The following is a 17511-nucleotide window of genomic DNA, read 5'->3' as shown; positions in this document are numbered from 1 at the left end:
GAATTAATTTCAAAAGATGAACCGAGAAAATGTGAGAACAAAAGAGAAGAAGAAAATGAACAAAGAAAAAGAACTTGAATCGATTACTATGGAGCTCAAAACGTCATACATCAGAAAACTAAAAGTTGTAATCTAAAACTAGCGTACATACTGACTAACTAACTAAGTATCTAGGTAAGTTAGTCTTAAGCGTTACTTCCAATTTATTTATAGATTTTTTAATATTTAGAAATGAATGGGCTTTTCAATTGGGCCCAAAACCAGTTCTAAAACTATCTAACTTAAGCTTCTTCTTCCAAATGCAATGTTGATTGTCTAGTGTAGGTGGACTAAGAACTATTGATCGTTTGCTACCGATTTCTACATAATTTTTGTTTTTTGAGTTTTTGTTTTCAGTCTTCGTTACTTCAATATCTTTATTTAATATTTCCAAGGTTAAAGTCAGTTCAAAATTTGTCCTTTAAAATGATAAAAGCACGTGTCAGACAATTCAATCAAAATGGTATATCACAATTCAGATATCTTATGTGTTTTCTTTTTATCTATAATTAATTAACATAAGCCATATAAGAACAAATACTTTCTAGATTAATTTAAGTACCAAAATGTTTTATCAATGACTAGGTTTTCTAAGGAAAGAAATGTTTTAATTACGAAAAAAATTTAGAAACAAATTATACATTTTTATAAATTGTTATTGTATATGCATATGCTATGCATTTTGATTATCTTTTCAGGAAAGTTTCAAAATAAACCTTTAAAGTATATATCAAACATTTCCATATCAAAACATCTACCATATGGAAGAAGATATAAGATCAAGTAATGTAGTTTCAAAAGCTTCAACAATACTTTACATGAAGGTTGTATAAATAAAACCTTGATGAAGTTGAAAGTAATAACAAGAATACAAACGATGCAAGAGGTATAAGCCAATCAAGCTACAAGTATCATATGGTTATTAGAGCATATAGTTTTTGGGTTGTGAGCTAAACGTTTATAAATACTTCACTTTGTGAAGTTATACCCTTGTGAGCTTTAATTGTACTCTCTTTTAGATTTTTCTCATATTCTTTTAAGAGTTCTCAGTCTTAAGGGAGACTGAGATGAATAACTTGGAGAGGTTTGTGTACTTGAGATAACTTGCACAGGTTGGTGTATATATTCATTGTAATCAAGATTCTTGATTAGTGGAACCTCTTAAGTAGCCTTCTTAAAGAAGATTGGATCTAGGTCAGATTTTGGGTTAACGATTGTAAAACATGTTTTGTTGTTTTTCCTTACTCTTTCTAGATTGTTGTATTTTTTGCTCTATTAGACGGTCTATTAGACGTCTTGTTTTATTTGTTGTGAATTGAGTGTTAGGCTCCATTCAACCCCTCCCTTCTTTTGGAGTCAATTGACCCTACAACATGTATCAGAGATCGCCTCTAAGGTGAGTTCCTAACAATATTAGAGGAAAAGATCCTTGTTGATTCAATGGACTTTGAAGTTCGTGCTATCAATCGTCCACCTTTATTTGTTTGAAAAAATTATGAAGAGTGGAAATTGCTTTTCTTGAGTACAATAACATGTATTTGCTTGATGCTATTGAGAATGGCATTCCTACTGTGCTAGATGCAAATCACAAATTACTTCCTCGAGGTACCTATACCGAATAAAAAAAGCACACATATCAACTGAATGTCAATGCAAGAAATATTCTAATATACACTCTAACTAGTAAGGAGTTGGCCAAGGTTGAGATTATGGTGAGTGTTAAAGATATATGAGACACCTTATCTTTATTCTACGAATAAAAAAAAGGAAGCTCATGTGGAAGCCTTTGAAGTTGCTAAAGACAATGCATGAGACGAGTCTAATCAAGAAGAACATATCAATCTAATGGCATGCACCATGTACAATAGTGTTAAAGAGTCTAATTAGGAGATATATTTATTTGACAAACATTCTGTTAGAGAAATATATCAGATAGTTATTCATAATAATGCTAAAAATGTTTATGCATACAAATAATAGATTTTTTTTTTAAAAAAAAATCGTGTAAATGTAATGAGCTTTTTCCACAATAGCAATGAATGTTTCTAGTTCTAGACTCCTTAGAGGAATATTTTCTATATTTTTCTTTTTCTTTTACCTTTTTTTTTCCTTTCCATTTCCTTTTCTTGTGGCCCTTCATATTTAGATTTGGAGGGCTACCCCTCCCTTTTAGAATCTCTCATAGGAGAGGAAGTGATTGAATAGTCTTTCCTAGAGGTAGGCCTTCTTATAATCTGGTGCTCTACGCTCACATAGAATTGAACCAAATCATTTAAATCATTATAGGGAAGAAGTTCAACCTTAACCTGGATTTCATAATTGAGGCCACTTTGGAACCTAACCAATGTTATTTGAGGTTCTTCCCTAATTCTTGCCCTCAATAAATGTAACTCCATTTTTTTCTACATTCTTCAACAATCACATCTCTCTATTGGAGTCTTTGAAGTTTATCCATCAACTCCTTATCATACTAAGAGGGCACATGAATTTTCCTTACGAAAACCCTAAGTTCATTCAAATATTAAATTTGGGGATTATTATGAACTCTGAGGTCTCTCATTAATGAGGTTCACCAGTACATAACTGACCCCTAAAATCTTAGGGTATCTAGGGATACTCTCATCTCCTAATTTACTTGGTGACACTCAAAAATTTGCTCCACCTTAATCTCCTAGTCCAAATATTCTTCTACATTTTCTTTGTCATAGAATGGGGGAAGGTCTACCTTAGGCTCTTAGAGGGTTGTTGGTGGTAGTCAACATTGTGGTGACTATTAAACACCTAATCACTTTGAGAATATGGGTCATGATAGTCCATTCTCCTACTAGACCCCTTTCCATGTCTGCTCTTAGAATTTTCTTGATTCTTCATGAATTAAGCAAACATGTACCTTAACTTAACTATTTCTTTGTTTATGTTTTAGAGTTCATCTCTCAAATCCTGATGATTCGTAAGACTACCATGTACGATGGAAAGATGGATATGATCACTTATTTTTTCTCACAAAAAGGTTTTCACAAATTTTTTGGTTACAATTGGGATCACAATGGATGACAAAAAAAAACCTTGAAAAAAATAAAGAGAGTTGTCACCATAGTTTATTACAAAAAAAACTATAAGAAATTGTATGTGAAACCGAATTTAAGGTTTAAGAGTCAATTTATGTAGAGAAGGTGCCAATACCCTAAAAAATTCGTCCTAAAAGGATACTAAAAACATTTATTTTTTTTCTAAACAAGAAACAAAGATGCACATAAAAATAAAAACAAAGAAAATATTTTTAAAATTTTTATTTGAACATGATAAATATTGACCTTACTTCTACATATTTCTATTCGTAGTGGAAAAATAGAATTTACGTAATTCTAAAGGTCAAAAAGAATTGTTTGTTGAGTGTTGTTATTTTTTAATCTTGAAATTTCTATTTTTTAAGATTTTATCTTTTTTACGTTTCACGTGAGTTAATACTGTGCGAGCGACTATGGTTAATGTTTTTTACGAACCGTACAATAACTAGAGACATTATAAAGTATACATCAATATTGTTAAATTTTTTACTGAATTTTTTTGAAGAAAACTTATTTTTTTGAGAAAATTTATGTTTATTTATTTTTAAAATATCATATACGAAATGACATGTGTGATGATAAAGTACCCAAAATTTATTCGGGCTTATAAACATAGCGCCAAAAAATTATATCTTTATTTTTCACTTTTTAAAAACAAAACTGTTGGTGAATATGTATGTAAAAAATATGTGGTCAATAGTAAAAGTGTTGAGCTAGCGAATGGACCTAGACTTTATTAAAAATTGTAGTGCATATATAAAAAAGGAAGTGGCAAATATAATAAAAATGTGGCTTGTTCTTCCTGCACCCCCACATTTTTCTTCCTGCACCCCCATAATTTTAAATATTCCAACATTAACCTTGAACAAAAATATGAAAAGGGCAACGTTCAACACTTCCAAAGTCACTGCTCATCTTCATCCTTGGGTTTCAAGTGTTGTGGAGGTTCTTCATAATTGTTGGAAGCAAGGCGGAGGAGTACACAACGTTGCCGAAGTGTTGTCTGGGTTATAGAGGTAAGAGTAAAGTTTTTTTTAAGAAACACGGTGGTTATGGAAATTTCGGGATTACCGGATATCGGGATCCGGCAATACCTTCCGGATTCATGAATCCGGAATAAATGAAATAATGTGTTTCGGATGAGGGGGTGTTCCGGAAGTAAAATGCCATAATATGTTGTTCTTTGGATTTCTGAATCCGGAAGCTTAAATTTCATTACGGATGGGTTGATCCGGTACAGTATTTTGTGTTATGGATTCATGAATCCGGAATGCTTTACTTGCATTATGGAGTTATGAATCCAGAATTGTATTTTGTGTTATGGTGCATTCCATATTCATAAATCCTGAATGGTTTTTTTGTGTTATGGTGCATTCTGGATTCATGAATCCGGAATGATTTTTTTGTGTTATGGATTCCTGAATCCAGAATAGTCTTTTTGAGTTATGGATTGTTGGATCCGGAATGATTTTTTTCACTTATGGATTCATGGATCCGGAATGCAATAATTTTGTTTTATTTTTTTTATTTGTAGAAGCATGGACAATAGTGAAGAATTTGAACAACAATTATATGATGGTGTGAATGTGTGGGATGATGATGATATTGAGAAGTCATTATCTAAATCGAAGGGATATGAATGTACAGATGCGTTTACTACAGATGAGGTAAAGTTAAGTTTGTAAAGTATTTTGAAGTTGTTTGTTAATTAGTAAATAATTTGTTATGATAACTTTTGTAGGTATTTCGTACTCGGGATGAGCTCCTAAAGTGGGTTAGAAAAGTTGCGTTTGACATTGGTTTTTGTATTGTGATATTGAGATCGGATACTTCAACTGGCCAACGAGGAAGGAAAACATTTGTGTTATTAGGTTGTGAGAGAGGAGGTCAATACAGACGATATAAGAAGGATTTACAGGTTACTGAGAGTGGAACTAGGAAATGTGGTTGTTCTTTCAGATTACGAGGGTATCCAGTAAAGAGTGGTGAAGGGTGGATATTGAAATTAATTTGTGGGTCTCATAATCATGAGTTGGCAAATACATTGGTTGGTCATCCATATGCTGGTAGGTTCACATGTAGTGAGAAGTCAATGCTTATGGACATGACAGACAGTTCGGTGAAGCCTAGAAATATTTTGCTAACAATGAAAGAGCATAATGAGAAAAATGTAAGCACAATAAAGCAAGTTTATAATGCACGATATATGTACAAAAAATCAGTACGAGGTGATAGAACTGAAATGCAATAATTGATGATGTTACTTGAGCGTGATATGTATGTCCATTGGTCTAGGTTTGAAGAAGGGACGAATGTTGTGCAAGATTTATTTTGGACACACCCTGATTCAGTGAAGCTATTGAATGCCTTTAACATTGTATTGATGATGGACAGTACCTATAAAACTAATAGGTATAGGATGCCCTTGTTTGAAGTTGTTGGTGTAACCTCAACGGGATTGACCTTCAGTGTTGCATTTATGTTACTCGCATCAGAACGTCATCATAACTTTGTATGGGCCCTTGAGAAGCTGAAAGGTTTGTTTTTGAGATTTGATTCATACCCGAAGGTTGTGGTTAGTGATAGAGATATTGCTCTAATGAATGCAATAAATGTTGTGTTTCCCGAAGCTGTTAATTTGTTATGTCGTTTTCACATTGATAAAAATGTTAAAGCTAAATGTAAAATGATTGTTCATCCAAAAGAGGCATGGGATCAAGTGATGGAATCTTGGGGAGCAATTGTTGATTGTGAAAATGTAGAGTCCTATGAACATCGTGTTGAGGCATTTAATGTTGTTTGTTCACCATGGCCTATATTTACTGAATATGTGATTAGTACTTGGTTAAATCCACATAAAGAAAAGTTTGTTAAGGCTTGGACGGATAAAGTCATGCACTTAGGCAACACGACAAGTAATAGGGTTGAGGCTGCACATTGGAGTTTAAAAATGATCCTTGAGATGTCAATGGGGGACTAATGCTTTTGTTGGGAATCCATTAATAAGATGATCATCTTGCAACATAATGCAATTAAATCTTCATTTGAAAAGAGTTTGCATGTAGTGAGTCATGTCTTCAATGTAACAAGATATAAGAAATTGCTTGGCTTCGTATCGAAATATGCCTTGCAGTTTATTGCAGAAGAGAGTGATCGAGTTCAATATGTTGGTTTAGATATCTCGTTGTGGGTGCACCATTAGATCTACTCATGGCCTTCCTTGTGCTTGTGAATTGGCTTCCTTTGGTGTGGGTAGCATACCATTGCAGTCAGTGCATATCATTTGGACACGATTAAGCTTTTTAGATATTTCAAGTGATGATACTTCAGCAGAGTTGTCCATCCAACAAGAGTGGGCTGTCATCATGAATCGTTTCAAGGAGGTTGACATGGCTGGTAAGATTAACATCAAAGCCAAATTACGTGAGATTGCCTATCCAGATAACACATCTTTATGTCCACCAAGGGAGAAAGTCAAAACAAAAGGTGCATTAAAAGGGCGTCAGAGTAAATTTGGTAGATCAACGAAGCGAATTCCTTCTTACTTTGAACATGTTGATGCCATTCTTTCACAACATGATAGTTCATCTAGTTTGAAATGTAGCAAGGGATTTATTTCGGAGACTCCTCCGACCAAATCAATACCAATGCTACAACAATTTCTGGTGGAAATTCATCCTTACATTGTTGATATTGTTGATGTTAAGGCTGACAGTCATTGTGGTTATCGTGCGGTTGGTGCATTATTGGGTGTGGGAGAGGAGTCATGGGCTATTGTACGCATGAACTTGCATAAAGAACTTTGTCAATGGCGTCAAGAATATATTGATTTGTTTGGCGGGGATGAACTATTTGAATTTTCGAAAAATTCACTTCTAGTTGACCACATGGTAATTGTATTCATTCTAAATGATGTTATTAATTGTAAAAAGGTGTATAAGTGGATTAACTTGTTACATTTTCTTCTGTTTGCAGATAAGTACATATAAGTGGATGACAATACCAGATATGGGATACGTTATTGCAAATCGATATAATGTGATTGTTGTGTGTTTATCTCTTAAACAATCATTGACTATTTTTCCATTAAGATCTCAACCTCCAACAGATTTTAATCATCACCGCATCATCTGTATTGGACATGTTCATGGAAATCATTTTGTTCAGGTTTGTTAAACTTCATTATCAATGAATTTTAGGAATCATAGAAAAACATAATTAATGACATTGCTTACAATTTTTAACAGGTTCAGTTGCAAGAAGGTTGCCCGATTCCACCAACAGATATTTTATGATCTACTCATTGTTATCCAATTACCAAAACATGGTGTTCATATTATACTAGTCGGATGCAAATGTTTACACAAATTATGTCCATTAGACGACATTTATAGTTGTAATTGCATTGATAAATGAATATGTTAACATTCTGACTATTATAAATGCGGAAGAAGAATTGTCTAATTTCATAACCAAAGTGTTCATTCATCAAATGCATCTGCCTACAACCCCTCAACCGAATGTACCCTGAAAATAATGAAATCCACTCAAAAGGACGCACCGCTCTATGCTCTTCATAGGGCATCCATTGAACAACACCAACACAGAGGCTATCTAATTGCATCCGAACTGAGGCAAGTGTGGACAACCTACTCCCGACCACATATTTCATACACCGCGGCTCATCCTCAACATAGGCATCCCAAAGCTGTCGGTGTCCAATACTCGGAAAGTGCTCATATATCCATGATGAAAATAACGTGACATACCCTGCTAACTATCTAGTATTTGCATAGGAACCATCTCCCAACTGCTCATACATGTGGGTCAAAGTAGCTGCTGCCCACGAGTATCCTCCGGTGTGCCTTAAATCTACAAATAATCCCAAGTAGGATACACTAACCGACGTAGCACTCTTATCTGCAAAGATGGTGCAACCTACTAGGTGTAGCAAATATGCCCGTGCAGCAACAGTCCATTGTCTCATGGTACATGCGTCCTCATACATCTCCCTCAACTAGCTTAGACGCACATGTCCACCCCGACAATGACGAGTCTCAGCAGCTGCTACTCCCCGATCTACACGAAGTGAATCAACAAGCAAATCAGTCGCCGTAGCTGTATCCAAGCTCGGATACGTGTAGAATTGCCCCATAATTGGGAGGTGCAACAAATTCGACACATCATCCAATGTGATGGTCATCTCACCTACAAGCAGATGAAATGAATTTGTCTCTGGGTGCCACCTTTCTACAAAGGCACACAACAGTCCTTTGTCTATCGTGTCATAGCTTGCCCCAATAAGTGCAGCTAAACCTGACAACTCCACTGCAGGTAGTATCCGAGGATGAGGAGCACCCATCTTACTCATTTTTCGGCCATGAGACACCAATTTTAACCCTCCTCGATCCTAATTTAACCAACCAAAATCATATACAATTTAATGAACGAAAGTCATATCAAATTAACAATGAACAAGTATCATATTACAATATATTTACTTACCACACCATTCCATAATTGCATGGCCACATGGTCTTCATAACCTGTCAATAGTGTCCCATCCCGTGGACCTCCAGGATAACCTTCACCTTCTATTTCAGGTGCGTCTTCATCCTCCACCTCCATTTGGGGTTCAGCTTCTTCAAGTTCAACATCAACATCTTCTGCATCTTCATGTTCAACATGTTCTTCATCTTCATTAACATGTCTTCTTCTTCTTCTAACAGAGGTTGTGGGACGTAGACGATCACCTTGTGAACCTTCTCCCCTAATCTTCACCATTTATGTTCAATTACACCATTCAAGTTAGATTCAGCTTATATTCATAAACCTGCAGAAATTTGCATGTGGTACCCTGCACTAATAGTGTACATGTCATCTAATTCTAATCTTTTATAAAGTATACATGAACATTTGGTGAACCTTTCCTTGGTTTCCGAAAATGCTTAGCTATTTTTAGAGGTGAAGGAGAAGTTCCAAGCAAAAAAAACGAAGCAAAAAAAATAGAGGAATAGTAAACAGAGGTCTACCGGGTTTTGCTACATATAAACACTACCGGATTCCTAAATCCGGAATACTACCGGATTCCTAAATCCGGACTACTACCGGATCAACAAATCCGGAAAGGTCACGGATCCTCACATCCAGGAAACTAACGGATCCACAAATCCGGGAAAGTACCGGATCCCCAAATTTGAAAATCTACCGGATTCTGTAATTTGGAATGTGAAATAACATTTACGGAAACAACAATCCATGAAAAAAACGGATATCAAAGTCCGGAACACATGAATGTACTTACCTTTATGAATGAGAGATGGATGAGATTTAGAAGAAGAAGCTATTGCAAAACCGAGATTCAACGTGTGTTGCGCCGCTGAAGAAGACGTTGTGCTATCGAAGAAGACGGCCTCCACGCACAAATGGCAACCATTTTAAGTTTTTAGGGTTTTATTACATTAAGGGTAATTTTTGGAATTTCAAAAATTTTAAAGGGTAATTTTGTCTTTGCACAAGAGTGTGGGGGTGCAGGAAGAAAAATATGGGAGTGCAGGAAGAAACAACCTAAAAATGTTGAGTCTAATGAATGGACCCATATTTAAGAAACTGAAGGGTATATATTCAGAAAATGTAAATGTTAAATAGTAAAACTACTGGGCAGCCAAATGGGCCTAGGCGTTTCAAAAAATTGATGATGCATGTATAAAGCACGTGTTGCTAGAACAGGCAGATTCTCTCTACACCAGATCTTTTCGGACTGCACCCAATATGCATAAGTGAAAAGACCAAAATACCCCTAATGAAATGAAAATTAGGGTTTAGGTAAAATGAGCATCCAACCCAACGATCTTGCACCCTTCATTCTTCTGTGGTCACTGTGAGGCAGCGCGGAAGCTTGGAAGTGTAAAAAGAGAAAAATGTCACCACGATAAGATTTATCTACCCAATAAACTTTTCCTTTAAATTGGGTACTCAATAAATTAACCCTTCAAAGTTCAGATATGCCTCTCTATCTACATTTGAGTCTCCCAAAAACCAAAAAATGCAGTGAAAAGAGAAATTAGACAAGTAAAAATATTATCACAACTTTCCCTAACACAAACTTAAGTCCTTTATTTCTCAATGCATTTCATCTTTTTCAGGTTGCAGGAGATTGTAGCTTCCATGTCTTGACTATCAACTTTTAGAAGAAGATTCAGGAATTTAATCAAGGTTTTGTACATAGAAGCATTGCAGCCTGGTGCTTCAGCTATCCATATTGGAGGCACTGTAGTTCTCAAGCATAGTGAGAAAAGCAAAGAACACAATGTTGATGAAGGCACTATTTAAGTATACATATCACAATTACATTTTGAAGATCAAAGCTTCTTGTAAATTGACAAGGGTTATGCAATCTTTCTTCTTTATTGTTATTTTATTTCCTTTGTGGCCGTTTTCTATATTTTTCTTCCAAAAGAAAGAAATGCACATGATCATGAAAGACAAAGGGTGCAAAGCTACATGCTTTTCCTGGTTTCTCAGTGTGTTTGGTTTAGATGTGCGATATTAGATCAAGGAGACTTTATACAATCAATCATAGTTCAAATTGATTTTAAATTTATGTGATTTAATATCTGGATAAAAAATATTAGAAATTTTATTTTTTAAGAAAAAAATTGTTTTGAATTTCTTTTTGTAATTAAAAGATTGAATTTTAATGTCTATGAATAATTTTTATTACAGTTAATTACTATATCCGGAAGCATGATAGTGTCTTCCGCATGGACAAAATCCGTAGCATGCATTTAAATTTCAGACTTACATATCCATAGGCATCATGATGTGTTTCGCATTTTCGCATGTGTTATGGATTTTGCCATCCGTAGGCATCATTATGTGTTCCGAATTTTGTCATCCGTAGACACCCTCATGTGTTATGGATTTTGCCATTCATATGCAACATTATGTGTTCCGAATTTTGGCATCCGTAGGCACCATTGTGTGTGATGGATTTTGCTATCCGTAGTTGTATATGATAGTTTCGTAAGCGCGTATATGCAATATAAATGTAGTGAATACATGTATTAAAAGAGGCTAAACATCCTAAAACATAAACATTAAGTATCTATTACAAATGTTAAGATTAAAAATATCGTCAAATGGACATTATTTGTGTATAAACTTGTATCCGACTAGTGTAGTATGTTGATCAAGATTGGATCGTAGGATAACGATGTGATGCCCACAATATATCTGTAGGTGGAATTGGACAACCATATTTCAGCTTCACATGTAAAAGTTATAAATATAAGTTATATATAACGGAAATGGGCTGGCCCAATTTTATTTTTAGGTTAAAATCAAAATGGGTTGGGCCCAATTATTTTATTTAAAAAAACAGAAATACAAAAAATGATAAAATTTTAAAATATTTTGATATTTTAAAATTTTATAATAAAAAAGAAAATAATTTTAAAGATTTATATTTCTCTATTTTTTAATTTATTTTTAAAACTATAATTTTAACTTTTAAACTTTACTTATCCGAATGAAATTGGGTGTTGACATTTTTCAAAAAAAAATTAAAAAATGAGTGATAAAAATTTTCACCAAATGATTTTAATTTTTAGTGAAGTCTTGTAAGAATAAAAGATGTTGAAAGTTTACTAAGTACACTAAAAAAAAAAAAGTGATCACTAATGAACACACTTAAATTTCTTAGTAAAAAAACTTCAAAAATATTTTTCCCAAATGTATGTGTACACATACTCTTAAGGACTAAAAGAATGTTAACATTGCTTTGATTGAGAGATGAAACTCTATATTGTCACTTAGACTTAAAATTACAAGAAATAAAAGTGCAAGTAATAATATCACAAAGAAAACAATAAAATTTAGTTGAATTCTTAAGTCAAAGTGCAAGTGACACTTTGAACCCATAACACACTTTCACAAACTAAATACTTAACCATACAAAGTTTGACAAACAAGATGGGATTACACCAAAGACATTTCCCCAAGACACCAAAGCAAAGGAAAAAAATTACAAATAAGCAAAGAAAGTATAAAAATTATACAAAATTTCGTGACAAAAGATGAAATTACAACATAGAAATGTAGCTAACAACGAATTTTGCACAAAAAATTTAGATTTCTAATAGAAAATTTTGTTGTTAACTCGTTTTTGTCTTTGTTTTTGGTTCTTATTTCAATTGACAAGATTTCGGTCTAGCTCTTCTTCTCAAGTGTAGGCCAAATCAGGTCAATTTCTTAATCAAGGTTATCTAGAACAACGAACTATCATAATCAATTTCTTGACTTATAATAAGTTGTTTCTGCATTAAGATGGAATAGTTCAAGCCAAGTACTCAACTTTTTTCCCCAGACATTGGTATACTTGATTGATTTGAAAGGTTTCAGATACATGAATCTGTCTCGCGACATCATTCATGCTCTATGGGCATTAATGGTCGTTTCTCATCATTAAGCATTAAACATACAATCAAACCAATAAAACATGAATCTTAAAGAAAACAAGCATTCATAAATAATAACAACTCAAAAGATATTACATTGCTCCTCAATCCCAACAAAACATATTTAGCAACTCATGATAAATTTCACAATAAAAATTATAGAGGAGTTGCTAAGCACAATAAACATGGATCCCTGTAAGTTCCGTGCCAGCTTTTTAGGCTTTGGTCTTCTACCTTAGTGTATGCCTTCGTTTTAGCCTTCCATTGAAGTACGAGGACCTCTCTATTTAGAGAGTTTAGTGAGGACCTTCAGCAAATTTAGCTTCCACTCAGCGCAAAGACAATCCACTCAATGGATTGACATTCTACATTCTGAAGGAAACTTTTGGCTTCAATCTTTTTTCTTGGGCTTTAGAAGATTATAAGCTTTTTAGTTTTGGGATTCACACCAAGCTAAGCCCAATGAAATCCTTTCTTGAACATGGACAATTCTTAGGCTTGGGATTCGCTTCAAGCCAAGTCAAAGCAAATCTGCAACCTCTCTTCTTTGGTTGTAGTTAGCGTTTTTCTTTCTTTGATGTAGTTCTTAACAAACTTTTAATGAAATTATCATCTGATAATTAATTATTCCACATTTAATATAAAATTAAAATAATAGGAAGAGATAACTAGAGATGTTTCACATATGCTCGTTTCTAACACATGAGATTTTCTCAATTTAAAGAGATGAAATATTAAAACAAATAAACAAATATATATATATATATAATATATATATATATAACTTCTATATAAAAAAAATATTTGTTCTCCATTCTTAATTTTTTTTTTTAAATATAAAAGAAATTCTTGCAGTTAATCTATTATATATTTGACTAGGTATTATTATCTCATTTGTATTAATAAAATTTAATTGTTTTTCAATTTTACATTTATTTTATCATACTAACGTGGTCATAAATATATCTATACAGATCCATCATCTAGTATTGGATAGAAAAACGGTGGTGAACTGATGATTATATGGTAATAAAAATGGCCTTTCAGGTACTGCTCAAATCCTCAAAGAGCTATCAAATACTATATTTCTGTGATACCCCTCTTAGTTGCTGCAAAAAGATACTATCTGATAAAAAAAGCCAAAAGTCTGAAGGCTCATCATTTCTGCACTGATCTACGTTTTCACCCTCTCATATCAATGGCAACAACCACAGTAAACTTAGTGTGGCATCTCACAGGTGTGACATTTGCTGCCCTTTTTGAAACAGCCTTAATTTCATACCTTTCAGCACTTAGCTTATCTATGTGTTGAGTACAAAACACTCACATCACGCACCTTTCTCTTTTGCAATCTCATAATTATAGTCAGAACAATGGAGTGCCTGAAGCCTAGAAGGAAAGAAGGCCAGGAAATGGATGTCATTGAGAAAGACTTACTGAAGAAAAGCATCAACTATATACAAGACAACATTACAACATTTACAAAGGCAATATAGGCTGCAACTGTAACGAGAAATCAATACAACAATCAACTACGTATGATGGAACCTCGAAGAGATTTAAACGAGCAAAGGACAAAAAGATAATAAGAGGGTAGCAAACATGATAAGAGGTCGAAGAAAAAATATATTTTTTGGTAGCAAACATATACATTAGCTGTTTTTCCTTCTATTCATCTGGGTGTCACTTATAAGTCTCATTTCTACATTAGCAGGGATCAAGTTTTTATATCTTACAGTCCAATGAATTACCAAATGTTAGTCTGCAAAGCATACTTTTCGTATATTGAAACTGAAAACGATTTGCAGCATGACAATATGAACTGGTCAGTTGCAAAGCAATGATTCAATCAGGAATGCATTTACAGGCAATAGTTGGCATAGATGCTAATGTGGCCAACAAATCTAAAAAAACTACTGTCACAAAAGGTGAGATATACATTCACATGTACACCAAAATTGGGTGCACAATGATTCCTTTTGAGATAAATACCCACATGGGCAACACAAACTAAAACTCAAACTCCACGAGTTCACACCTCGTCAACATAAAACTATCCATATCAACACATGTCCATTTAAATTGAACCCAAAAGAATAACATCAACATATGAATGAAGGGGCCTGAGATATGGCAGACGCGGATGAATCCAGAACCAAAGAACCATATTTCTCGAGTAACAAAACAAAACAATCCCCAATGCTCAAGAGGTAGGAAATATATTCACATTCTCGGGTCCACCATAACAACAATGGAACCCGAAAAATAGCATACACCCTGAAGCACCATCGTTCATAATTATTCATCAATCAAGAGCTTCTCGAATCATGAACTTTCTTAGCCAAGGAGTCACGGAAAGCCAAAGCCTTGGACGACACAGCCTCACCCTCCAACGAATCATCAAACGGGCCACTGTCAGAATCCTCAAACCCGGAAGCCAAAGCCGAAAAATCCTCCCGCATGAGCAAACTATTATGAAGAATGGAGCACGCGCCGATATACGCCACGGCCATCTTAAGCTCCTCGGTAACGGGTCGACTGAGGACCCCCCAATTCCTCAAACTGGCGGCGGTTCGGAGCGCAGGGAGGCGCATGGTTGCATGGGCGGCGTTGAAATCGGCTTGGACGGAGTCCGGGAGAGGGTGGGCGAAGGGAACGACGAGCCAAGGGAGCAAAGGGTATTGGGAATCGGCGATGAGGTACTGGGTAAATGGTGCGTTGAGGAGGGTTCCCTGTTCGATGTCGTTGAAGAGAGTGGAGGATTTGAGGATTTGGAAATCGGATTTGTCTCCAGGGAAGCCCGCGGCGATGGTGAGAATCCGGAAGGAGGAATCGACGACAATCTGGGCGGCAACGCGGGAGGTGGAGTTGGTGTGGGGGTTGACTACATGGAAGCGGGTGCAGAAAACGACGCCGCAGCAGCTGGGGAGGCTGGAGAGGGATTGGAAGGAGTGGGAGACGGAGCGGAGGTCGGAGGGGTTGGGGAAGGAGACCCAGAAGCGGAAGTTGGTGCAGAGGACGCGGCAGAGTTGCTTGACGCAGAATTTGGCGACGGGAACGGAGACGTCGAATCGGGAGGAGATGTCGGGGTAGTGGAGGCCGGCGGAGAGGCGGGAGAGGCCGATGGCGAGGCGGAGGGCGGGGGAGAGGTTGAGGGGGAAGAGTTCAGCGGGGTCGCGGCAGTCGAGGAGGGGCTCGAGGAGGCCGGAGAGCCATTGGAAGGTGGAGGAGGTCATCATGAAGGAGTTGCGGAAGGAGTCGGGAGTGCGGGTGAGGGTGAGGGAGAGGGGAATTGCGTGTTGGGAATCGCGTTTGCGTTTGCGTTTGCGAGAGAGTGAGAGAGAGAGGGTGGTGGTGAGTTGGTGGGAGAAGAGGAGGAGAGGGAGGAGCGAATGGGAGGAATTGGGGATTTGTGAATTGCGTGGGAGAATGTGGAGGAGCAAGAGGAGGAGCTGCGAGATGAGGGATGAAAGTATGGCGGCTAATTTCCGAGATTCCATGATCATAGAAAAGAGAAAGGGAATTTGGGGGAACGAAAACCGAGGTGCCCTGCCCCTGTTCTGTTTTGTATGTATTGTTTTTGTGAGAGCATAAAAGGTTTGGTTTTACAGTCAACTCACTCACTCACTCTCTCTGACACACCTGCCCTTTCACTGCCTCTCAACGTATCACCAACCTTCCATTTCGGCGCCCACCTCAACTTTCCGAACCTTCCATTTCATCCGCACGTGCCGCCTCTATCCCCTTATTTTAATTCCTTTTTTTTCATTCAATTACATTGCTACCCTTCACAGTCTCTCACTATCTCTCAGCTCAATTATAAAATCAATGCATCTTTCACATTTCATCCTTTAATTGAGGTTTTCAATTTAAACTTTGTGGATAAAAAAATATCACTTCCCAACTCAAAATTGTTACCCGAGATCAACAAATATCAGTTGTAGGTGAATATTTTGTACCGATTACATGGTTACGAAATAAATTCATTAAAAATATGAAAAAAAAAATATTATTAGTATTTGTATTGGTACGAAGGTTCTTTGTCAAAGTTTAAGGTAAGTTGAATTGGTCAAAAATGAATTCAATAACTTATCATGTTGGTATATGATCATTAAATTCAAAATTGATATGATTATCTAGATCAATCTTAAAGGGTCTTATGGGTATTCTTCTAAGTCAATTAACGAGGTTTTTAACCGTTATTTTATTGTCAAATATCATAATTAATAAAGTAATCTTTCAATTTTCATTTTTGGATTAAAAGTTATTTTTTTAGTACTCAAGAATCTCTCCAACATCTAGTCAATTACGATCTTTATATAAATACATGGGACATCTAGTCAAGAGGATTCAAGTGACATTAAGCAACAAACATACTGATAAATACTGATAAGAAAGGAATGACTTTCCTATAGTTGTTTTTTAACCAGAACATTGATGTTTATCATGGGGTAAGGTAAAACTTTCCCACCACCAACCATTTGTTACCTACTCTCCTCTAACCCAGATGAGAAATCCTAGATAGATGGCTCGACCAGAAACAGAAAATGACACCCACAATCTCCAACAAATCCTTCAGATTATACAAGATCTGCAAAACATGAGGCTCGACAACTAGTAGAAGAAGAACTCAAGAGGGAAGCTCTCTGATAGGAAGCAAAAGAATATAGGCACCAACTGGAAAAGGCCATGAAGGCCCTTGAAGAAATGTATAAAGTTAATGCTAAGTTGAAACAAATGATACGAAGTAGATAGTTAGTCCAAGAAAGGATGTGTTAGATTTCGTCATAGCATAGATTATGGACGAGTCAGTGTCACCTCAGTACATGCTGTCAAAGTTCATATGTTTTGTAGGATTTATAGATCTTGAGGAGTATCTCTGACTTTTGAGCCTAAATGATGATTTCTGGAGGATCAAATGTTGTCCAATGTATCCATGTATCCCT

The 17511-nt window shown here is 35.7% G+C and overlaps 2 protein-coding genes and 1 pseudogene across 2 annotated transcripts; 1 reads left to right on the top strand and 2 right to left on the bottom strand.

Moving 5' to 3' along the window:
• Positions 1-4645: 4645 nt before the first annotated feature.
• On the top strand, positions 4646-7402 carry LOC137839010 (protein FAR-RED ELONGATED HYPOCOTYL 3-like; annotated as a pseudogene).
• A 28-nt stretch (positions 7403-7430) lies between these two features.
• Positions 7431-8896, bottom strand: LOC137805787 (protein MAIN-LIKE 2-like). Its single transcript, XM_068605711.1, has 2 exons — positions 8613-8896; positions 7431-8517 (listed from the first exon to the last, which is right to left on the bottom strand). The coding sequence occupies exons 1-2, from the start codon at positions 8889-8891 to the stop codon at positions 8125-8127; spliced, it is 672 nt and encodes a 223-aa protein (XP_068461812.1). The 5' UTR covers positions 8892-8896; the 3' UTR covers positions 7431-8124.
• Positions 8897-14388: 5492 nt separating this feature from the next.
• Positions 14389-16233, bottom strand: LOC137806432 (protein ALP1-like). The gene has a single exon (XM_068606552.1). It carries the CDS (start codon positions 16069-16071, stop codon positions 14875-14877), a length of 1197 nt encoding a protein of 398 aa, XP_068462653.1. The 5' UTR covers positions 16072-16233; the 3' UTR covers positions 14389-14874.
• Between the last annotated feature and the right edge of the window lie 1278 nt (positions 16234-17511).

Source organism: Phaseolus vulgaris, chromosome 3 (assembly GCF_000499845.2).
Source record: "Phaseolus vulgaris cultivar G19833 chromosome 3, P. vulgaris v2.0, whole genome shotgun sequence".
In the NCBI taxonomy this organism is placed as follows: domain Eukaryota; kingdom Viridiplantae; phylum Streptophyta; class Magnoliopsida; order Fabales; family Fabaceae; genus Phaseolus; species Phaseolus vulgaris.
This window is presented reverse-complemented; position numbering and strand designations above follow the sequence as displayed.

Coding starts and splice junctions, on each gene's coding strand:
- LOC137806432 (XM_068606552.1), bottom strand. CDS start 16,071: ATGATCATGGAATCTCGGAAATTAGCCGCCATACTTTCATCCCTCATC.
- LOC137805787 (XM_068605711.1), bottom strand. CDS start 8,891: ATGGTGAAGATTAGGGGAGAAGGTTCACAAGGTGATCGTCTACGTCCC. Junction 8,518..8,612: donor TGCAATTATGGAATGGTGTG/GTAAGTAAATAT, acceptor TGGTTAAATTAG/GATCGAGGAGGGTTAAAATT.